General features: G+C 59.6%; 1 protein-coding gene across 10 annotated transcripts in view; it reads right to left on the bottom strand.

Moving 5' to 3' along the window:
- The window catches only part of ARHGAP23 (Rho GTPase activating protein 23), a 123,498-nt gene that overhangs the window by 19,603 nt on the left and 80,250 nt on the right, over window positions 1-23,645 (bottom strand). For 6 of the 10 annotated variants that reach the window (XM_030541618.1, XM_030541615.1, XM_030541613.1 and 3 more), the window contains exons 4-12: window positions 22,648-22,740; window positions 20,843-20,921; window positions 18,584-18,638; window positions 10,593-12,204; window positions 7,267-7,422; window positions 6,267-6,378; window positions 5,197-5,254; window positions 3,908-4,045; window positions 1,743-2,042 (exon numbers count right to left, since the gene is read on the bottom strand). In XM_030541618.1, coding sequence (XP_030397478.1) covers window positions 1,743-2,042; window positions 3,908-4,045; window positions 5,197-5,254; window positions 6,267-6,378; window positions 7,267-7,422; window positions 10,593-12,204; window positions 18,584-18,638; window positions 20,843-20,921; window positions 22,648-22,740 — 2,603 coding nt within the window. Of the gene's footprint in view, window positions 1-1,742; window positions 2,043-3,907; window positions 4,046-5,196; window positions 5,255-6,266; window positions 6,379-7,266; window positions 7,423-10,592; window positions 12,205-14,595; window positions 15,680-15,706; window positions 16,109-18,583; window positions 18,639-20,842; window positions 20,922-22,647; window positions 22,741-23,645 lie in introns of those variants that run through there. The other 4 variants (XM_030541614.1, XM_030541617.1, XM_030541619.1 and 1 more) reach the window with 4 other exon arrangements.

The following is a 23,645-nucleotide window of genomic DNA, read 5'->3' on the forward strand; positions in this document are numbered from 1 at the left end:
CTGGAACCCCTGCAGGGCAGCCTGAGCTAGGCATGGATCTTAGGGCAGCTCCCACCCCTCTAGTGCCCTGAGCTGGGCACAGATCTTAGGGCAACTCCCACCCCTCTAGTGCCCTGAGCTAGGCACGGATCTTAGGGCAACTCCCACCTCCGTAGTGCCCTGACCTGGGCACGGATATTAAGGCAACTCCCATCCCCGTACTGCCCTGAGTTGGGCAAGGATATTAGGGCAACTCCCACCCCCGTAGTGCCCTGAGTTGGGCATGGATCTAGGAAAGCTCCCATCTCTGTAGGGGCCTGAGTTGGGCACGGATTAAAGGCAGCTCCCACCCCTGTAGGGGCCTGAGCTGGGCATGATCTAGGGAAGCTCCCACCCAGATCTTCGGGAAGCTCCCATCCCCGTAGTGCCCTGAGCTGGGCATGGATCTAGGGCAGCTCCCACTCCTGTAGTGCCCTGAGCTGGGCACGGATCTTAGGGTAGCTCCCATCTCTGTAGTGCCCTGAGCAGGGCATGGATCTTAGGGCAGCTCCCACCTCTCTAGTGCCCTGAGCTGAGCACAGATCTTAGGGCAGCTCCCATCCCTCTAGTGCCCTGAGCAGGGCATGGATCATAGGGCAGCTCCCAGCCCTGTAGTGTCCCTGAGCCGTGCTCAATTCTCCATACAATTAAAAGAATCTCCCAGCTAACTTTCTCCAAAAGCCGAAGTGGTGGATTGTGCAGCCCACATCAAATCAGCAGGGGTTTCCCTTCTCCTGCCCTACAGCCCAAACTGCTCCCAGCCTGTGCCCCAGGGAGGGAAGAGGAGCTCTCCTGGTGCGCTCAGCTGCTCAGAGGGCCCTGCAGGCACGCGGCTGCATTACATAGCAAGGCCTATATAGAGGGAACTTCATGCCTGGGATCCCTGGAAATTCAGGTAATTATCCCTCTGCAGACCAGCAGGGGTCACCATAAGCTAACGAACACACTAGCCAGCTGCTCAGGACCCGGGCACTGCAGGGACAGTTTAGTGCCAGGGAAGGGATCTCACCAGGACTGACCCACAGGGAGCCATCAGCCGGGAATCTGGCTGGTCAGCCAACTGGCTGGTCTGGCCTCTCCATCTCTTGAGTGAAAAGAGGGGGCTGGAGGACGGCTGCCATCACCCTGGCCCTGTCCTCTGCTGAGCCCTCCTCTCATCAGCCCCTGCAGGATGACAGGCCCCGGGGGAAATGACTTCATTCAGAGTAAAGAAGGGGGCACAAGGCCTGGATTGGGGGAGGGAGCAGAGGGATGGTGGGAATGGAGATGCACCTGCCACATACAGCGCCCCTGGACTGTGCCCAGCCAGAGGCTATAGCGAATAGCATAAGATGAAGGAGGCTGACCCATTCTCCTCTTTCAGGGAGTAGTGAGGTTCCAGTGGACTACAATTCCCAGCATGCAGTACAGTACAGTCTCCTTGGGTGGAGAAGCATGGCATGCTGGGACTTGGAGTACCAGTACACCCATCCGGGCAAAGCAGAGCATGGCATGCTGGGACTTGGAGTCCCAGTGCACCAAGATGGCATGCTGGGACTTGAAGTCCCTATAAGCTGGTCCTCCATCCAGAAGAGGGCAACTGCAGGCCCCACACTTGGACCAACCCTGCCCTAGAAGGAGCAGCTGAAGGCAAACATCTGGAGGGAACCAAAGTGGTTAGTGCCGGGGCGTCTGCGGAGAGCCAGGGGCCTGGAGGGAGCCAGGAGCCCCATGCTGGCTCTCACCTCGCCCTCGGCCTTGCTGTTCTCCCTGACGACTTTGATCCAGGCCAGCATGTCGTCCCGATCCTCTGCCTGAAAGAGATATTCACAGAAGTCAGCGGTCGTCAGCCGGAAGACGTGCTTCCTCTTGGTCTCGCTGTAGGAAATGTCCACCAGGCACGCTCGGATGCTGATCGGCTGCTCCTCCTCACCTTGGGGCGGCACGTAGGTCACGGCCTCCCGCCTGTCCTTGCACAGGTAAAGGGAGTGTGCGCGGAGAACGGCGAAGACGCGCTTCCACTGCCGGATGCCCCCGCCAACTTTCTGCAGAGGGAGAGGACGGGCAATGAGCGCTGGCCGGGAGAGAGCCAGTCTCCTCCTTGGCTAGCCCGCCGGGTACTGCTGCCCACCTCGATATGGGGCAGCGCCACCTGGCATTGACATGAGCACCTGTTCAAGGCGCTGCCACGCAGCCGAGACACAGGGAAAGCCTAGGCCCAGGGCAGAGCCAGTTGGTTAAGCCCACGGCAATGTGACCTGGGCATGCACACCCAGCAGAGATGCAGGGGATCGGGACAAAGCCCCCCAGCCTCAATGCAGGCCCAGAGCCTCAGTCCAGGAAATGCCACCCAGGATGCTGTTGCCCAGCCTTGACCACAACACAGACCAGGGGCACTGCTAGCAAAACTCAACCAGAGCAGCTCACGCCCTGTCTGTGCATTCAGCCAAGCAGACGGCAGATCCCCACAGAGCAGACACTGAAAGCATGTAGCCCCTTTTTCCAGCATGTTCCTTCCAGCTCTGACGCATGGATTTCACCCGGGGACCCAGAGAGAAGGACCCCCATTGCCTTCTGGTAGCAATCACCCCACTGTAATCACAGCAAAGCCCACCCGGAGCTGACAGCAGCGGATCCTGCAGGGCTCCAACAAGGAATGCTGACCCAGGGGCTTTGATTGTAACGAGGGAAATTGCGTTCCCCAATCAGAGGATCAAACCCACTCCCACCAACCTGGAACTGCCTTATGACCCCATGAACCCTGCCCCTCCGAAGCATGACCTACTCCCAGTGTTTCCCTCTCAATCCACCACACCAACCCCCTGCCCTGGAAAGTGAACCCCTCTTGGGTGGTGATAGGGGAAGGCCTCCATTCAAACCCCTTCACTTACAGGATGCTGCCAAGCCCTGCTCCCATTCTCTACTCCAGCCTCACCCCCTGGAGACCCTGCAGAGCTGCTTGTCCGGCAGCTGCGGGCGTCTGACTCAGAAGGGCTAGGATTCCCCGTGCCCTGGGGGATGCTCGGAGGCAGCGGGATGGCCCTACCCTTCTTTGGGTCTCCCCCAGGGCACCCCACCCCCCGTCCCAGCCCTGCTCTCTCTCAGCCAACCCACCACCACAGCCCTTGGAGTGTGTGTGGACCTGGACAGTGCAGATGTCTGGTGTCTGCCGCCCACAGGGTGCTGGCATTGGCGTGACTGGCAGGGGTGGAAGTGCGGCCACTGGAAACCGCTGCCTCCCTTGCACTGGCCAACCCCTCGACCCCAGCTGCCCTCACCTCCTGGCCAGGCCAAGTGCCCCTTGCCAGAAGAATGGGGCTCCCTGCCCAGGCTTGAGGGAAGGCCCTTGATTGGCCAGAGATCTCTGCGTATGTCCAAGGACAATCCCGTGTCTGACCAGCGCTCCCCACACGTATGTGGCATCGTTTGTGGGTATGAGACTTCCTCCACCCGGTTAAATTCCAGAGGCTGTTCTCCTTCTCCCACTCCTGGGTTAGCACATGGGTTGGCAGGGTGCTTGGCAGAAGGGAGACTATCGTGGTACCCCCTGGAAGGCAGGACTCCTGCATTCTATTCCTTGCTGTGTCGGAGGTGTGCCCTAGTGGTTAGGGCAGGGGCTACTGGGAAGCAGGACTCCTGGGTTCTATTCCCAGGTCTGCTGCTGTCTCCCTGTAGGACGCTAGCCAATCGCTTCATGGGTCAGTGCCTCAGTTTCCAGTAAAAATACCAGCCTTAACAAGGGTGTTCGGCGGCTTGATTCATTCATGTTTATTAAGTGCTTGAGATCCTCAGGCGGAGAAGGGGATCACATGACACATCACATAAACATCTCCAAAGAGAGGTTCTTCTCCGTACAAGCATGCCCAGCACTCCCCTCCCGGCCTGGGCTTCCTGTGCAGTGAACACGTACCTTCCCCTTTTGGGTGAGGATCTGTTTGTAGTGGAGCCAGCCCTCTTTCCTCACATCGCTGAAAGTCACGTCCGAGAGGTCGGAGGTCGAATGCCTCTTTGATCTCGTGTCTTCAGACATTCCGAGGCTGTCCAGAGACTGCAGGGGGAGAGGCGAACGGAGAGATGGGTGTATGGCCCTCCCGGGTACTGCACTCATGCCTGGCATCCAGAGGCAGGCAGGCGTGCATGGTGCTGGGGGGGCACCTCTCCAGCTCTGGCGTGCTACCCCCTCAATCACACCACGGGGCATTACAGGCAGTGGCTTCCCATTGGGGATAGGAGAGCCAGGCCTCCCAGCTCGATCAGGCCCAGCACCGTGATAACTATACAAACACCAGGCAACTCTCAGGTTTTGTCTCCACCAGGATTTCAGCCACCTCAGTGCAAATCCCTCGTGTACACCGAGTTTCCACGGGGGTGGCAAAACTGACTCACTCTGGCCTGAAATCAGGCTGGCGCTGATGCAAGTCATGCTGCACTGGAGTAAGTTGGATCTGTATAAGGGGTTTAAACCAAGGAGCCAAACCTGGGGGCTGAAATCCCAGTCGAGATAAGGCCGTGCAGCTCCCACTGATGCAATCGTGAGCTGTGGGGCAGCAGGTGCCCCCCTGCCGTACACCTCAAAGGCCTCATTTATCCCAGCGCAGGGTGGGCGTCAATGTCCGAGCGGAACTGACGCGCACTGGCGCGAAGGGCTCTGCCAGGTGCAGGGAAATGCAGCGCATGGTCCAGCCTGCGTCCCTGAGCGTTAGAGGAGGCAGAACCCACTGGGCCAAACTCTCTGCTGGCGGAAGCAAGGAAAGCTCCCCTGACGTGAGTGCTGTTTGGCCCGTTTTACGCCAGCCCGTCCAATTGATCCCGGGTGTCACCTGCCTTAAGCTGATCGGTGCAAATTGTTGTTCATGGATTACTCTGGGCTGTGCGGGGGTGATGCACAAACCTGCGGTTTTCCGCTGGAGGCACTGGGTGCAAGACCGAAACAGCACAGCTAGGACTGTACTGTGCTAGCGGGAGGCTGTCCGAGCCTCAGGAGGGACTCGGAATAGCAGAGTGGCAGGCGGGGAAGAAATGCCCAGCTGCCTCAGGAAGAGCAGCCACCCAATATGAGGCCCCGGCTCCCCTCACACGAACCAGGCCCCTTGGGTGGCATCCACATGGCTGGGGGTGCATGGTACCTGCACAGCCTTGGTGGGCATCATTGCAGCAGCAGGTAGAACCCCCACCCCATTCTTCACTGTGAACACCTACCCCGTCTGTGAAGAAGCTCCTCAGCATACGCAGACTCGGCACCCGGCTTGGCATCCTCCTGCAAGGAAAGCAGCCGCCCGTGAGCCCGGAGCAAGAGGGGTGGCAAGCATTCCCGAGCACAAAGGCATTTCAAGGACAGGCCCCACTGGCTCCAGCCCCTTCTCGTGGTGGCTGGGGCATCTCTTCATATGAAGCCACAGCAGTCACTGGCTCCTTGTGGGCTGTGGAGAAGGCTCTGGCCTGGGGCTCAGGAGACCTGGGTTCGAGCTCTGGCTCTGATGGAGGATAGGGGCAATTGGGCCTTTGAGATCCACATATACAAACCTTGTGTGAGCTGGGCATTAATCCCCCACCAGGAGAACCACGAGGGCAGCAGCAAACGGAGGGGCTGGTTTGCATCGTTCACACCCCGTGCTTTGGCGGAGCTGCTCCAGGACGGACAATATGGCCGAGCGAAAGGAACACAGAGGTATGTGGTCCCAAGTTCTAAACCTAGCTCTGCTACTTCCTCACTGCAGGGCCTTGGCAGAGTCACTTAGGGCCTGATTTTCAAAAGTGCCCTCTCACATCTCTCAGACCATGAATGCAAAGGCTGGCTTAGGGCTTGTCTGCATGGGGATGCTACTGTGAAATCAGCTAGGGTGTGAACTGACCGAGGCCACAGCTATAACCCACCAGCTCTCCTAGGGACAAGCCTTAGGCCAGGCAGTGAACACCACCACACTTTGGAAAGTTAGCTGCGAAACAACACAAAGGATTCTGGGGTATGGTGTAACGTGGCGAACTCCTGATCTCTCTCAAACACAGTATCGAGCCTCACGTCTTTTGTGGATCAGATCAGCTGTGTCCCACCCCCTGCCCTAATGGATCACACTCCTGGCCTGTCAAATCCAAGACCAGCCAATAGTGGCACTTCAGGAGGCACTGAAGTCTCTTGTCCTATAATGCCCAGCAGCTGGAGATCACACCCTGCCGTGTGCAGCTGCAATGCCAGGTCGGGACTACCCCGAGAAGGGAAGAAGCCGTTGTTTGGCTGGCATGCAATGGGGTGGGGAAGAGGTCACCCCTACCTTAGGATCTTCCCCTCGTCACGAAATGTGTTCAGACCATCGTCACACGACTTGGAGCGCTCGGTTGTTATGGCCAGGAGGTAGGAGGATCGGCGGCTGGCTTTGATGCTGCCTGAAAGGGAAAGGAAAGAGAAAAGGGCCATCAGTAAACCCAGGAAGAGCCAGTTCACAAGGCAGTTGGTGCTTTACCAGCCTCGGGATTGGCTTGTCACAGTACTAAGGACTGGGGATCAGGACTCCTGGGTTCTATTCCTGTCTCTGAGAGGAAATGTGCCTAATGGTTAGAGCTTGGGGATTGGCAGTCAGGGCTCAGGGGTCCTGGCTCTGCCACGGTTTTGCTGCATGACTTCAAGCAAGTCATTTAACCTCTGTGCAGCAGCGTCTCTGTCTGGAATACGTGCGAGCAAGCCAGGAATGCAGGGAGACAACGTATGCCATGTCCCAGAATGCAGCAGGACCCCAGATCAGAATACCCCAGCAGGGCCCACAGCTTTGCGGGCTACTCCAGGCAGCAATTTACTGGAGCCCCTCATGGCTGACACACACTCCCGGCTGCCTGATTTACGTAGCCCATTTCTCCCCATCAGGCCAAGGGCTCCCCCTTGGGGCAAGGCCCTTTCCTACCTGGCTCGTCTGGCCCAGCTCCCCTCAGTGGGTCCAGGATCATCCCCTACAGCAGACTGTCAGGTACTCTGCATACACCTCATTTCCCAGGACATAAGCGACGGGGATCCCAGCTCCTTCCCTGGGGAGGCTCCACCACGGCCCAGCAGGACCCTGAGGGCTTCCCCCCATGTTCACCCTGCATTTCCCTTCCTCCGCCGACTCATGACGTCCCCCCTCTGGAAGTTGGGGCCGTTCCCTACTTCTCTCTCGTTCTGCACTCTGGCTCCTGGCTGCTCAAGGCACAGGCCACTCTCCGCCCTGAAGCCCTGCCTGGTACCGGTCAGCGGCTGCCCCCGAGGGTGTCCCTGCCCCAGCGGGAGGGGCGGGTACTTACTGCAGTCCTGGGAGTAATGGCGGCTGATGGCGAAGGTGAAGGTGGGTGAGGAGGGGCTGCCGGTGATGGCGGGGGCAGAGTTCACGGCACTGGAGACGACGGAGGAGGCGGGGATGTGCTTTGCCTTCAGGTCGATGCTGGGGCTCGTCGGCTCGTCTGGAAGAGTGGGGGGCACCGTGAACCAAAGGAACCGCAGGGGGACTGAAGAGAGCAGCTAGCCAGCCAGAGACCCATGCGGGAAAGGCTGGGGTCTCCCGCCCAGCGCCTCCCACTGGGGTACCCTCCCCCTGCCCTCTGGCACCAGCCCCCAGAGTGCCTCCTGCTGCGAGGCTGGGATCTGTGCAGTCTGGGCTCCGCCAGCACCCCCTGCAGTGAGCAGCCCAGGACCAGAGTGCCAGGGAACTCCTGGCTTCTGGATCCTCTGCCAGGGCCCTTCCCCGTGGGGCAGCGCCAGTGCCCAGGGCAGGCTCAGCAGCAGGCACGCAAGAGGCCGTCCCCAACCCCTTCTTTACCCCTCCCAGGAAGGAACAGCCCAGTGGGTCAAGAAAGTCAGTGAGCAGCCCCTGCCCCTCCAAACCTAGGGCTGCCTCCCCAGGCAAACCGGTCATCCCCCATGGCCGCTGGTGTCAGAGAAACCAGCCCTGCCCTCCACCTCCGAGGAGCCCTGCTGCCCCGAAAGCTGCAGGCCAGAGGACCGCTCGCTGGGGCTGAGGCACAGAGCCCAGGCGGCAGCGCCCGTGCCAGGGGTGCACCGATACCCTGTTGCGGAGGTGCAGGCAGGTCTTGATGCCATGTTCTAGGTACACACAGCTGCTCTTCGCTGGAGCGGGGCAGGGGGATGGGAACTAGTGGGAGGGGCTGCATGTGGAATGAGGAGGAGGGAGAGGGCCCTGCCTCGATGCACCTGCTCCACTGCCAACAAAGCGGACTGTGTGCGCCAGGGCAGCCCCATGCTGCTGCTTCCCCCAGGCAAGGTGGCCAGCGGGACAAAGGCGGGCAGGGCCGGGTGCACAAACAATAGCCAGGCTTGTGAGGAATGCATGGAGGACAACGGTCCCACAGTGCCAGGCTGGGCACGTCGCAGGCAGCAGAGTAAGACTTCCATTGTGCCGTGGTCTCTCCCGGGTATGAGGAGATGGCATGTGCCAGGGAGAAAGGCCAAGACGTCCCTCGAAGGGGAGCGTGGGGCCCAGTGAGCGGAGAGAGGCTGGCAGGGCCAGAGCTGCCCAACCATGGGGTCTCACTGGATGGAACCCCAGGCAGGTTTTATCTTGGGCCCCACAGGAAAGCCGGGGGACAAAGTGGCTGCAGGGCAGGCAGAGGAGAATCAATCCCTTTCCCCGGGACCCGTGCTCAGGAGAGACCAGCTGCTGGGCTGACACGGAGATGCCAGCGAGCCACGCGAGCAGCTGGGCCTGCCCAGCTCAGGAGACACACCAAGGTGGCAGGGTCTGCAGGTTCCCCGGAGTCTCTACCTCCCCCCGTCCTGAAACCCCCAAGCGGCCGTGTCTGGTCTGGCTGCAGCTGGACCAGCGTCGGGGAAACAGCACAGTCAGCAGCAGGGCCCTGGACTGGGAGTCGGGGTCTGCTGGGTGACGCTGGCCAGGTCCCTTCCCTCCTCTGTGCTTCTGTTTGCTCCTGCCCTTAGTCTGACTTGTGTGTTCCTTGTGGCCAGGGCCAGGGCCGTCTCTCCGCGACTGTGTCCAGCTCTCGGCTGGGGCTCTGCCAAAGGACGGCCTGGCAGGAGACCCCCCTCACTACAAGTGTGGCAGCTTTCGGTGGAAAGGGGGGGTACCAGGCAAGTCGGAGCCCCCTCACTGTGACCTCCCAAGGGGCAGCAAGGGACCAGGCAGCCACCGCTGCTGAAGAGCAACTCAGGCATGGGGGATGGTGCCTCCCCAGGGAGCCCAGCAGCCCCCCCGCCCCCGCAGAGCTGGTCTCTGGTCCTCTCCTGTCTCCTGGTGCCTTTTGGCTGGGGGAGTTCCTGGGCACTGAGCACATGGCACACTGGCAGGCCTTGCCAAGGCTTTCTGCCAAGCCCGGACTGGAGAGACATACTCCTGGGAAGCCGGGCCTGCCCTGCTGACGGAGGCCAGCGCTGGGCAGGCGGGGACGGCTGCAGCAACCTCGCTAACCACATCCCTGCCCTGTCCAGGCAAGAAGGAATTTGGAGGGTGGAGATCCTGTGGCCAGCCCCCTCCCAGTAATGCGCAGAGGGATCGGATGGCACAGGAGACCAGAAACGGGAGACGAAGCATTTGGCCTCTCGTTAGCTAGTCTGAATCTAGCACAGCCAGAGAGCAAAGTGTGTTGCAGGGGCTCAGCCCAGGTCCGTGGCACCCGGAAAGGCAGGACTCTCCATGTTGGAGGAGTGGCACGTTCAGGGCAGTGCCCGCCCCCCTGCCTCTCTGGCAGCCAACTGATGGAATTCAGCCACAGGGGTCGCCAGGCAGGCACCTTTCACGGACAGCACATAAGGCCAGATCCTACCAAGCCCCTGCAAGCAGCTCCAGCTGCAGGGCTCTGGGGGTATGCCACTGGTATGCCGAGTCTAACAGCATGTGGAAGGGGCAATGGGACAATCAGAGGCCACCTCGATGGGCTGCTCAGGCATCCGAGGCCAGTGCCCAGCTTTAAGGCAGATATGGGGACGGTCCCAGGCTCCACGCTGCACACAGAGACAACAGCAGTCATGGGATCCCAGCGGCCAGGCCCCCTGACCAGAAGGCTCCTTCCTGGGCATCCCTGACCCTTCCAGCACTGGACAGATTGGAGACCCCTTCTCCCTATCCCAGGCTGGATGCTTCCTGCCCATGCCCCCCTGTGCTTCACTGCCTGCAATGGCAAGATTTGTTTGGACCTTATGTGACTGTCTGGATGACCACAGTGGGCTACCACGAGACCAGGGCAATGGCCTATCCGGACCCCTACCACCCTTCTTCACCTGGCCCTTTGCTCTCCTGATCTGTGGGACCACCTAGCACATCCCTGGTGGGTTGGCTTCTCCAAACCAGGCACACTCATCCAAGCAGGTGGCTGCACCTGGCTTCACTGTGACCATTTGCACCTGCCCCGCCTACAGTCGCATCTGCCTGTGCACCAGCTGCCATTTACCCTCTGCGGGTCAGACCCAGCGGGGACACATCATTACCAGCAGGTGACGCCCGCTCCGAAGCATCCATTACCCTGCAACCGAGGCTGCTTCCCACCCTGGGCCTGGGCTTTCAGAGGCAAAATGCTCCCTGGTTCGATACACAGCTGTGAGACCCCCACCGCCTTGTGCTCTGGTTGAAGGCACCCCCCACACAAACACACTCCCCCCTCACCTATAAATGGAATGGATGCCAGGGAATCCTCTGGCACCGCCAACGGTGCCACCCGCCGGGCAGGCCGCTCCACCGCTGGCTTGTCCCCTTTGCAGCTCAGCGGCGGGTCACAAATGTCCGTTTCCTTCATGTGGTCGGGGAAGATGAAGTTCATCTGCCTGGCGGGGGCCGGCGCCTTGCGGCCCGTGGGGGGCTTCTGCCTGAGGACCACTTCCTCTTTCCTCTCCTCCACCTCAGGCTGAGGCAGCTGGAGAGACCTGGCGCCACTGTCTTGGCTGGGGGTTCTTTGGTCCTTGGGGATCTCGGGCCCACTGCCTGGCAGGGGGTCCGGGCCAGGGGGGGCAGCAGCTGGCAGTGACGGGAACCTGTCCGGGTAAGATGCTGGTTGGGTTCCTTGCCTTTGCGATATATTGAACACTGGAAGGCCACCAAAGATAGGGTCCCTGAAGGAGAGCGCGTGGAGTAGGCCAGTCCTGCGCTGGAAGGAGGGGCTATAGCTCCTATACCCGATGTACCCCGAGTCATCGATGCTCTGCAGGTTGGGCTGGGAAGGATGTTTCTGCACATGGGTGGGGTGAGGCTCTCTAGAGGAGCAGGGGGGGGCGCACGAACTTGGCTGGCTAGGCTGAGCTTGGGCAACTTGCCCAGGGCCCGGCCTATAGAACTTCTCCGGCAGCCACGTGCCCTCGTCCAAGCGCGGCGAGACCAGGGCGCTCTGCTCCAGCGCCTCCATGGAGCGTCCGTACCTCCCCAGGGAGTTGTCGGACCGGGCCCGGTAGCCCCAGCTGTCGTGGCTGGGCTGGAGCAAGGTGTCTTGCGAGGCACTGTGGGGCCAGCCTCTGGAGGCTGGGGTGTCTCCCAGGCGGTCCTGAGAGATGCTGCGGTACCGGGGCGGCATGGCGTACCTCCGCTCTTCCGAGGCGCTCCGGCGAGGCACCTGGCTGGACAGCCAATTGGAGAGCGCCTGCTGGCACTCCAGCTGGCTGATGGCCTTGGGGCCACTCAGATACTCCCAGGAGGGACGGCCTGGGCCGCCAGGCCCCATGCTAACATCCCGGCCATCCTTGAAACCGCAGGGAGTCCGATGGTCTGGGAGGTGCCTGGGGACCCTGTAGCAGGCCTGGCTGGCCATGGAGGAAGAAGTTGGGACGCCGTACCTCTCTGGTAAGGAAGAAGCAAGGGGACCTGCGAAGCTGGAGTTGGAGATGCGTGAGAAGGAGCCGGGGGCTGGGACCGGCCTTGCGATGGGCATCCTGGGCCTCGGCTGGGTGATTCCATACTGGATCTCCTCTGTGCGGTGCGCCGGGCTGGAATGGGTGCTGCCGAATTCCTGAGCAGTGTTGCTTCTGGCTTCGTTCCACGTGCCGGGCATGGGGCTGCCAAGCGCCGCACTGTTCAGGGGGGAAGATGGGCCTGAAGGAACAGGCCGGTAGGATCTGCCGTCCGCCTGCTGTCCCTGCAAAGGCTCGGCTACCATCGCCTCCCAGCTGGGAGCCCTGGACTGGAACGGGTAGGTCTTCCGAGGGTAACAGATGGGAGGTGGCTCTGGGATGCTCTGGGCTCCCCCAGAGTAGGGTTCATTGCCCTTCAAGTAGGCATCCTGAGAATAGGCCTGAAAAGGAGAGAGAGGAGAGGAGTCAGGGCAGCCGGTGTCCTGGCCCAAGAGACATTGGCACCACCAGGCATCCTCCCAACACCCATCCCAGGCCCGCCACCCCATCAACACGGCCCGGGTTCCTGGGAGCCGACCAATAAACTCGATGGGATGGGGGTAACACCAGGACAGTGGCACAGCTGAGCCCACACGGGACAACTGAACCAGGACAGGACGAAACCTGAGCCCCATGGCGCTGTCATTCAGAACAAGGACACCACTGATGCACCAAGGCCATGGGAGGCTGAGTGCGAAGAGGCACTCAGCTCTGGGATCTCCCAGGCCCCCCATGCTTGACTCAGATGATCACAGGGTACAAACAGGGCAGAGACCAAGCACCGGCCTCCTGCGACTGTGAGGCACTTGAGCTTATGAATCCAGCTGGGATGGGCACTGCTGGGCCCTTCAGGGATAAAGACTCAGGGAGACAGCTGAGGTGAGGCCACCAGTGACACCAAGCTGTGTGATGACTGCGGCGCCACTCGCTTGGCACGTCCCTCTGGCAGGACAGATCGCATCCCCCTTCTAGGGCAGGGCTGGCAACGCGCAGCGTGAGCAGAACTAGGGGCTCCTGCTGGAGGAGCACTCAGCGCTGTGGGGAGGGGGGAGGGGGGCGTGCCATCACGGCACCAGGGGGATGGGGGGCTAATGCCCACTTAGGGCCTGATCTGCAGGGCGTGCCAAGCGTGCCCACCTGGAGCCTAAGTCCACTGGGGCTGCGGCCAAGTGATTTCGAGGGGCTCCCTGTGAGACATGGGAAAGGGAGCTGATTTTCAGGGGCAGGGGCTCGGGCTCAGCACATTGTGAAAAACCAGGTCTCTAAAGCTGAGCCTCTCAGAACTGCTGCTCCTGAAATCATCAGTGACCATCTCAGCCCAGAGCCTCGCTCAGCCTGGGAAAGGGCCGCCCGAAATCCTCCCTGCTGTGCAGATGTCAAACATTTCCAGACGCGTTTTCTCCTGGGGTGGAAAGTGACTAACACACTCCAGTCACTGCCAGCTGCATTGCTCTCCCCTGCTCATGTGCTGTGCTCCCAGCTATGCTGGCGTCACATGGTCTCCGGTTCCCTCTCCTTAAAATACTCCATGACGTGCTGAGCTGGACGGAGCGCCAGGGTTTTCCTTCTCATCTCTTGCAGGCATTTATGAACTAACATGCCCAGCTGCAGACCGAGCGTAAACTGCACCTCTTTACAAAACTGCCTTCTACAGCCTTTGTGTGAGCAGAGAAAGCGCTACCCAGTGGTTAAAGCAAATGACTGGGCGTCCGGACATGGGGGTTCTCAGCCCAGCCCTGCAACTGATGCACTAAGTACGTTTGGGCAAGTCACTTCCCTTCTCTGGACCTCAGTTTCCTCACCTGCAAAATGGGGCTAAACCTGCCCACCTTTGGAAAAAACCCTGAGACCCTCCAGCACAAGGCTCTAGATAACGACACTAAGTATTATTGTAACCTACACCAGATGTGGCTCTGACTAGGCAACCCCAACAGATCACCCCAAAACGTCATCAAGGGCACGTCCTGAGTACAACCTGGGGCCAGCCTCTATTGTCCGCCCCGTGTCACAGACGGGGAGCGCGAGGAAGGGAGAAGGGCTGCCCCAGAGGGACGCAGGATAAGAATTCCGGGACGAGGAACCTCGGCCCAAGGCGAAAGCGCAGCGAACGCCGGTGAGGTCTAAGAACACTCTCCACGCCAAATGCCAGGCATAACTGCTGGACCTCCCTTGGCTAACAGAAACACAGAGCCCAGCAGCCGGAACTCCCCTGCCCCAGAGAAATCCACCCTGCAGGACGAGGAAGAAGGAGAAGACCCATGTGTGACAGGTGCCAGGTGGCTTCCTGGCAGGTGCCCACGTCCCATGGTGATGGGCACAGAGTAAGAACTTGAGCGGGGGACACACAGAGGCCGCTCTGCCGGACACCACACCACGATGCTTCCCAGCAGACCATCAGGTAAGACCAGACGGGAGGACGGGGGACACAAGGGAAACGTGGGGCATTGCCTACATACACAACACACACACACGACACCCTGCTGGATACCACGCTGGGAAGCTTCGGGCTGGAGTTACCCAGGACCCTTGCTGCTGCAGGCCACACCCAGTGGGACATGCCAAAGAGTCAAGCAATGACCTGGACAAGAAGAGGCGTCCTGTAAAGCAAGAATCCCCTGCTAAGCAGAGAGACCCAGATAACTTGGTGAGCATGGCTGGGCCCGCATGCTGAGGCCGGGTTCGGTGTAGTGCTCTCTAGCCTGGCCCCTAGCTCCCAGCCAGGATTCGTTCATGCAACATCCTTTAACCCCCTGCACCAGCTGGGGCATTTCTAACGTGCCTGGTGTTCTCACCCTTGGGCCTGAGGTTGGTTCCCAGAGTGAAAGGGTTAACGACTAAGCGACGATAAGAGCCGCACTGCAGCCTCCTTTCTCCAGACGAACAGATCACAAGCGGATCGCAGGCAGGGCAGGGCTTCACCTGGAACGCAGCTGCCTCTGGGGTGGAAGGCAGCAGCCTGTCAACACGGCACAGCAAAGCCACAAGAATCATTCTGGAGCAAAAGTGATGCTGCAGTGGAAACCGCCTGGTAGATTTAAGGAGCCCAAGCGCAGTCAGAGCTGGAAATCAGCCAGGGGAGAGCGAAGGCAAGGGTTTCCAGTGAAGTTACCACACTGACAGCTTGCTGTCCATGGCACTTCTGGACACAGAGACTGCCCACACAGGCCCCTGAGTGGCCACGGCTCCCCAGCCACCGGAGCCAGACAGCAGCTCTCCAAAGGGAAGCAGCTCCAGCCACCCCACTGCATTGTCCCCAAACGGCCCTACCCCTGGAATCTGCTCCGATTCTGACACCCCAAGAACCAGAGAGAGGGGAGGGAAACAGCCCCCCTCCCAAAGCTTCCTCTTTCTGGACGCGTGCTGGGGCCCGAACCCCAGGGTCCTTCCTGCCTCGTCACTCAGTCCTTGAGAGGCCAAGGGAGGGAGCAGTGCCCCTGGCTGCTCTCAGCCCCCCACTGTCCCGGAATCCTGTTTTCGGGAAGGCTGCATTTCTGGGCAATGACAAACCAGCTCTTTCTGCTCCAAAAAAGGAGCGGAGTGGTGCGGAGCTCCGACACGCTCGCCTAAAGGGGCGGCCAGAGCCCTGGGCTTCCTTCCCAGACTGTTCCACCTACTGAAGGCCCCCAACCCCGTTTTTAACCTGCTCAAGCTACAGCCAGAGAGTTAAACACTCGCCTTTACGAGTAGCCGGCTCAGCTTTGAGGGGTTTCCTCTGCACTGGAATAAAAGGAGTCATCACAGGAGCCCCCCGCCGGCGTTTCTCTCTACAGACACCGTCTCTTATGCTAAGCTCGTACAGCGCCTGGCACAATGGGGCCCTGTTCTCGGTGGGCTCAGGCACTATCGTGGTAAACACGTTCAATCCGAATAAGATAGACGATCGAACAATAATATAATACGCACCAACTACTGGGATCCCATGTATATCACAGGCATCGGCAGCACAGAGCTCTTTACGATCCCTCGATCCAGCAGCCTTCTCCCTCGGCTGGCCACTCCCTCACTGCTCCCCGGGCACAGCCCTGGCCCAGACTAACATTTCCTTCTCAATTTTTCCTTTTAAGTTGTTTGGGGATTTTGCGACTGGGACGTCCTGAGGCGGGAGGGAGGAGAGGCCGCCCCCAAGCTGCAGGGAGCTCCTGGCTGAGGCCTGCCATTGGCTGCCCGAGCCGCACACCGCAGGAATGCACCGGGATGGGGAAACCCACACAAAGGTTCCTTTAGAATCCGAGCCGGGAAACAAAGCTGGCCCATGGCATACAGCTCCTTTCGCACCTCCTGGGTCTCCTCCGTGGCCCTCTTCCAGGAAGGTCGGCTGCATCCCACGCACAGAAAGACAGATGCAGGCAGGCAGACACACGAAACTGCACTGCCCTTGTTCAAAAACCATTTGCTCCAAACACACCCACAGGCCAGTGCCCTGGCCGAGGAGAGCTGGGCCAAATTCATCCCCGGTGTAACTCAAGAGGATGTGCCCTGCCTGATCACAGCCACGGCCCAGCTAGGCTGGAACCCTGAGCCTGCCAGAGGTCAGCCCCAGATGTATCAGAGGAAGGTGCTGAAGGGCTCCAATTCCCCGCTCTGCCATTGACCTGCCGGGTGACCCTGGGCATGCCAGGCCCCTGCTTGGTGCCTCAGTTTCCCCTCCCACCCTTTGTCTATTTCGACTGTAAGCTCTTCGGGGCAGGGACTGTCTCATACTATGCGTCTGGGCAGCCCCCAGCACAATGGGGCCCTGATCTCTGTTGGCACTACTGTGATATACATGACAACAAAAACCAGGCAATTAGACACTAACCCCAAACCTGCCCAGGGGAGCTGTTCCTTCCTGACCCCAGTGGCTAGTGGTTGCAAAGGCCCTGAAGCCAGAGCGTTTGGAACCCAGGGACTTCCCTGCCATTACCCAAGGGATGAATCTATCCCATTGCTGCAGACGCACTGGGAATCCTCAGCTTGGGGCTCTAGAGTAGCCTGGGTCTCTGCGGGGCCCTGGGAGTGGCTCTGGGAGGGGCTCTCATGCAGGCCCTGGGTACATTTGGGCTTCCCCTCGCTCTGTATGGCCTCAGGGCAGGTGGATCACAAAAGCTCTGCCCTCCCCACCCCCCCCGGCGTACTGCTGACACCCAAGCTGCCAAGGGATGGGGACAGAACTGAGGATCTTTCTTGCCCAAGGAGACAAACTCTCCCCACCCCGTAGCCAGCATCCAAGAGTGGGGAAGAGGGGGAGGGTCCTGTGTCAATCATGCCTCAATGGCCTGATGCTGAGTCATGCCCTGGCAGCAGCAGACGCCGCACACCAGGCCATGGGGTCAGTGGGCTCAGATGACTGTGTGTCCCTCCTCCATTCCTTGAGGGACGGAGCACCTCCCCGGCTCTCCCAGGGCTAGCTCCGCTCCTTTAACACAGATCACCCCAGCCGTCCGGACAACAGAACTGCAGGCTGCTGGGAGCATCTAGTCCGACCTGCCATATCCCACTGGCCATGGAAGTCGCCCAGAGATTCCGACACCCAGCCCAGCCACCCGCAGGCAGCACTAGAGCGTGTCTCCCACAAACGTCCCCCATCTTCACGGAGGGACTCGGGGTGATGGTGAAGCCACCACATCTCTGGACAAGCTGCCCCTCACCCCCCACCCACCCCCAGCTCATTCCCTGCACTGCCAGACGTGCCTCTTCTCTGTGGGGTGATCTGGACTGGTCCTACTTCCATCCCACCCCGCAACAGCCACGTCACGGTGACCGACTCCAGCCCAACACTCAATGATCTGTCACTTACAACCAGGGTCGGCTTTATTCCATCTCCCTCCTTGCACGCTGCACCCCCACCCCGGGTGACCCTCCCTCGTTCCACCCCTCCCCACTCTCCCAGTGCGGTGGATGTTTGTAGCTGCAGCAAGAGGAGGTGGCCAGTCAGCCCAAGGCAGGAGACAGGAATGGATTTCAAACAGGGTTGAGGTGAATAGGCCAGCAGCATTCAGAGCTGGCAAACCCCCAACCAGCCTTGAATTCAGAACACACCACCCAAACTGCTAATGCATGGGGCCCCAAGAAAACAAGATTCCGTTGGGGGGCTGTTAAAGGGAACCCAACCCCCTCTCCATATTCCACCAGCCTCACCCCCAGTCGAGGGAGGGGCTCAGGCACGAGGGATTTCAAGTACCACAGTTAACACCACTCGCACAGATGGCCGCTGCTAATCTGCTGGAACAAGGCCCCGATGTCAGGTTTGCCCAGATAACCCTCCCGCTGCAATCAGCCTCCTCACGCTGATCTGGCAGCCCTCAGCCTCCCACTGTCCTATCAGCCCCTAGGAGGCCACACGCACCCTCTTGGGCATGACGTGTGCCTGGCAGCCTTGCAGAATGCCGGCTAGCTAAGGCTTAAGCCGGGCTAGGCCAGCGTGCAGCCCGAAAAGCTGCTACTGCACAGCACATGGCCCCTTGCTTTTCAGAACTGGATGCGTCCCAGTGCAGACTACAAGTCCCAGCATGCAACGGGGCACACAGAGGTAAGATGAGAGTGACTCAGGTGCACCTGACAAGTTGCCCATGTGGCCCACATCCCTGAGTTAAGCCATCTCTCCCCGGACTGTCACCTGCTCCGGTACCCTGGACAGCGGCAGTGCTCAGCCCCACTGCCCGAAGAATGCTGAGCTAGGGGCCCTGTGTCAGCTCCTACCCACCAGGAAAGGAGAAGGGCTCTGTGCCGGGCGTGGCAAAGCAGGGCGAGGCGAGGCACACCCAGCTCACCACCGGGAGAGATCAGCAGCAAAAGGCTCACCAGCTGGAGGACGTCCTCGTCTTTGGGCATGATGGAGAGTTCCAAGGCATCGTCACTGCAGAGAGAGGGAAAGGTAGAGCGCGTCAGGGTCCGGGTACTGCCTGCAGCCAGCTCCCCGTGTCTCCAGGCGGCGAGCCCCGCAGGGACCAGAGGCAGTGACTGGACGCCAGGGATCCGCAGTGGAGGTGGGTTCCAGACGCACAGGACAGCACTCCCCACCCGATGCTGCGTGAGTGGCTGGGAAGAAGGCAAGGCCTGCAACTGGCAGGCAGCTCTGGGAATTACCCTCGAAGCTCAAGTGACAGGCGTGTGCTTTTGGTGCTGCAAGTCCAGGGTTCGGTCCTCACCGACCTGGTGTCTGGCTGGCTGCTGCCGGGGGGGGGGTATCTGATTAGTAGGAGTTAATGCTGAAGGAACAAGGATGGTGGGTTTTATTGATTTATATTTTTTTAATTTAAATTCCCCAGTGCTGTTTAAATGCTGCAGATCTGCAGCATCGCGGCCCTGGGCTAGTGCACGAGAACTGGGCTGGAGATTTGCAGGGCAGCGGTTTTACTCCAAGGGTTTGAGCTGGAAGATCCCAGCAGCACCGGGCCCATGCAGGCCAGCGCAGCAGCAGCAGCAGCTCACACATGCAGCCTGGGACAGTAGAAGCTGCTGTTACTCCCAGAGGAGACAGCAGCCAAGCCGCCACGATGGGACATTTTCCTTCCCAGGGGACAGGCAAGACTTTGTCCTCACGCCACATGCAAAAGCCAGGACCTGTCAGAGTGTAGCTACGCATCCGCCCGCTGCCCCCCGCTAGCTGCATGGGGGTGCACAGCCAGCAACAGCTCTCAGATCCAGCCCTGGGCTGGGCTGGGCACGGGCCGCTGCTTGACTCACAGGCAAGACAGCCGCCCGCTAACCTGGCAAAGGCGCCTACTGCACCATGGCCCCTCCATGCCTGTAGCTCACCTCACCTCTCCCTTAGTCTGAGCAGGGCCCTCCCCACCCCCGTGAGGCACTCGTCCACCCTCTCTCCTTCAGTCCCTCCTCCCAGCTCGGCACAGCCAAGCCCACCATTGCGAACTTGCATCGAGAAAAGGGCTGGGAGTCCTGACCCCTAGTCCCCCTGCTCTAACATACCCTCCCAGGGAGCAGAATGGAACCCAGGAGTCCTAGCTCCGGTCCCCTGCTCTAACCATTAGCCAACATTCCCTCCCAGAGACCAGGATAGAACCCAGGAGTCCTAGCTCCGGTTCCCCAGCTCTAATCATTAAGCAACATTCCCTCCCAGAGACCAGGCTAGAACCTAGGAGTCCTAGCTCCCGGTCTCCTGCTCTAACCATTAGACCATGCTCCATCACAGAGCCAGGCCTGAAACCCAGGAGTCCTGGCTCCCCATCCCCTGCTCTAGCCACACGATCACTCCCTCTTCCTTTGGTGATGGCGGCTGCTTATTTCTTTCTCCACTAGCGAGAAGCACAAGCCATGGCAAGAAACTGCAACAAAACCGCAGGAAAACCCATTTCAGTTTGAGAGCCAGTTGACAGCAGACAGCCCCGCCATCCCCCTCCCCGGCTGACTGCCACCGGGGATTTTTCCAAATGCATTTAGCATCCAGGGCCGTATCTTATATTTAGTTCATATCCAGATCACTTTCATTTGGTTCCTTCCCCGGGTGCTATATTTAGGAGTTATCTTGGTCAGGTCTGCCCCTCTATCTCCTCTATCTAATCAGTCGTTACACACAGAGTGGAATACACACAAATCCAGGTCATTAATTAAATCCCAACTCCAAAGAGAGACAGACGCACACACTGGCTTCTTTCTTCCCTTTTTGGTGTGTGAGGGAACGTGTGAGAACTAAGGGGTGGGGGATAGGAAATTCTCCCACATCCATCAACTTAGCCGATCCAGCACCTGCCAGTAATCCATACCGGCTTTTTCCCAAGTGCCTGGTGATGGGGACCCACCTTCCTGGGGCAGGACCTCAGCACTTCATGCAAACCAGGCCCCTTGGGGTGTCTCAAGGTGGCCACCCAAAAATCACTCATCACTTTGGAAAAGCTTGGCCTAGGGCCCAGTTCCTCCAAGGTATTTAGGCACCTGATTAGCACTGGCACCACTAGGAGTTGGGCACCCATGCACCTTTGAGGATGGTGGATTTGAGTGTGAACATTTGGCCTGAGCCCCCCGGGCGCACTTCGTCTCAGCCAGCAGTCTCACCGCAGGGCGTATCCGGCCCCCCGGCCGGCGGCACAAGCATGCCCTCACCTGTTCTGGATCAGCGCTATGACCTGGGAGTAGGTTTTCCCGATGATGCTCTCCCCGTTCACCTTGACAAGCCGGTCTCCTGCAGAGGGAACACAACCGCGGGCCCACACGTGAATGGGAGAGCAGCTAGTCAACCCAGAGTGAGCACAGCTGGCGGTAACCATAGCAACGTGCAATACCACCCATAGCGTGCTGCTACCCGTGGGAGCTGGGGGCACTCGGCACCTCGCAGGAGATGGGGCAGTGGCGTTAAGAGAGCCCCCCTCTGTCCCCAGCAATGGAGTCCTCTTGCCTTTGCACAAATGGAGCTGGCTTGTTATCTGACTGCTCTCCTGCCTCAGCCTGCTGGGCAGACGACCCATCCACCTTGCAGCCCTGTCCCTGTTAACGAGCGCTCAGCGGCTGGGCCAGGGGGCCACAGCAGGGTGGGGCCCTCAGCTGGCCTCACTCAGCCGAAGACAAGGAAGCGCCCCAGGTTTGTGCCAGCTGACGTCTGGCCTAGAGTATACAACACTCAGCGCCTTCCTTCCGTTTACTGCCTGCTCATTTTAGCCGGGCACATGCCATCCTCACCCTGAGCGCTGGCAGAACGGTTACTGCTGTTGCCACCGACAACTGGGGGCCCAAAAGTGCCAGCCCCTGCGCTGCTCTGGGGGGGCACCAGCTGATGGTGGCAAGAGACAACTGCTTTCAGAGGTTGTAGTATAGAGCAATGGGCAAGGTGGGGGGAAGAGACAGAAAGCCCCTTCCCTCTGCCCCTAGCCCCAGCCTGGAGCAAGCGATCCACCCGGGCGGACAGGACGTCGTACGGACAAATGTCACACAAGGACAAGGACATTTTCCCCCAGGCTGTGAGCTCTGAGGCAAGGCCTGTCCAGAGAGGCTCCCTTATGGGGTTCCCTAGGTTCTGCTGCTATGGCGACTCCCCTTCTTTCCAGGCAGTGAGCTCGCTCAGAGCCAAGAGGCCTGAAGGGACCCTTTGCCCCAACGCCCCCCGCGGAAGGGGAGATTTTCACCCTAACATGGCACAGCTAGCTTCCCCACTGCTGGCAAGTGAACAAGCTTCCCCTTTCAGCCCACCGCCAGATGGCTGGAGCATGCCCCGGGTGCTGCAGGATGGCTATGCGGCTGGCATACACCGAAGAAGAGCAGCCCAGGAACATGGAAGGGGTTGAGAAGGTGACATCTGGGTGGAGCCAGGGGCTACGGACCCATTAGGGGGATCTGCAGTGAAAGCCCCAGCCATGTCCCGTGCACCCAGGACACACTTCCACTCCCCACCCCCCATTACTTAATTACCGCTTGAGAAGCGATTCTGACTCTGGCCCTGGCTCCACCACCAGTTTCCACCCCACAGCTGAATGGAGCTAAGAGACATGCAGGAGGGAGGCTGGCAGGACTTGCTGGAGTTAGGAGGAACCAAAGCTTCTCTCCCGCCCCTCTGCGGGAAATGGCTTCGCTGCTAATACACGGAGTGCCAGGCTCCTTCCTTCTCTGCTCCCACCTCCATCAGCACCTCCCTTGGTATTCAGTGGGGTTCAGATCATGCCCTGTGCTTTGCAGACAGGCGTCTGCCAGATTCGTCCCTTGGGGAGGAATGGCCCCTGCAGACATGAATCTTTAACAAAGCCCTGTTCTCCCACAGCTGTTTACCAAGCATTTGAATTAACTGGAAGGGTTTTTCGGTCTGTTTCCCATGGGAACCCTCAGTCCATGGGATTTCAATCCCCTCCAGGAGCACTTTGCCACTGGCTTTCCCAGTGCAGTCCCCCAGGTCGCCCTCACCCCATGGGGGGCTCCCTCACCTGTGCGGAGGCCAGCCTGGTGCGCAGGCCCGGCTTCCTTCACATTCTTCACAAAGATGGTGTCCATGGGCTCCAGGCGGCTCCGCTGGGGACCTGCGCCAGGAAAGGGAAGGGAAAGGATGTCAGAGACCAGAGCTCGACACCAGGGGGGTCCCTCACGGGAAAGATGGGTACATGCTGTATACTCACACACTCATGCATGCTCACTGGACACAAGCACACAGAGAACTACGTGCATGAGCACGTGCACACACACACACACACACACACAGGATACAAAACGCTTCTGTGTACTGGTTACACACGCAGAGAGCTACATGCATGAGCACACACACACTGGATACACACACGCTCGTGTGTACTGGATACACAGTGCTTGAGTGCACACACGTCATACACACACAAGACACTCACATGCATACACGCTGGCTACACACACGCAATTAAAAAAAAACCCAGCAGGTTCCAGCACTGCAGCTCCACACCGGCAAACACAGACCTCGAAGGCTAGGACCCAGAGGAACAATCTGGTCCTAGGGCGACACACATTATCTGAGAGCGGGAAGCACGTGTCCCCCTCACTGGACCCCTGGTGGGACAAGGTCCTCCTGGGCGGGAGGGAAGGAAGGTTTCAGCCCCTCTTCAACTGGTAGTTCTCAGCCTCTCCCCACCTGGGACCCAACCACCAGCCCCGATTTCTTGCCACGACCCACCCCATCCCACAATCCTTTGGCCGCGAGGGATTGGGGTCACAGCAAGAGGCTGTGGTTGGTTATGGGCAGGGAATGGCAGAGCAGGAAGGGGCAGGGGATGTGCCAGAGGAGTAGCCTGTATGTGCCTTGGTCCATCACCTGGCCCCCACCTCCAGCCTCGCTTCGTCTGCAGCCAGTCCCCTCCCCACAGGGCTGGAGTCAAGCAAGGGGCCAGAACTGAAAGTACTCTGTCAAGCCCGGCGTGTGGCTATCCATTCTGACTGCATCAGATCCGGTTAACTCAAC

This window comes from Gopherus evgoodei, chromosome 23, assembly GCF_007399415.2.
Source record: "Gopherus evgoodei ecotype Sinaloan lineage chromosome 23, rGopEvg1_v1.p, whole genome shotgun sequence".
Classification (NCBI taxonomy): domain Eukaryota; kingdom Metazoa; phylum Chordata; order Testudines; family Testudinidae; genus Gopherus; species Gopherus evgoodei.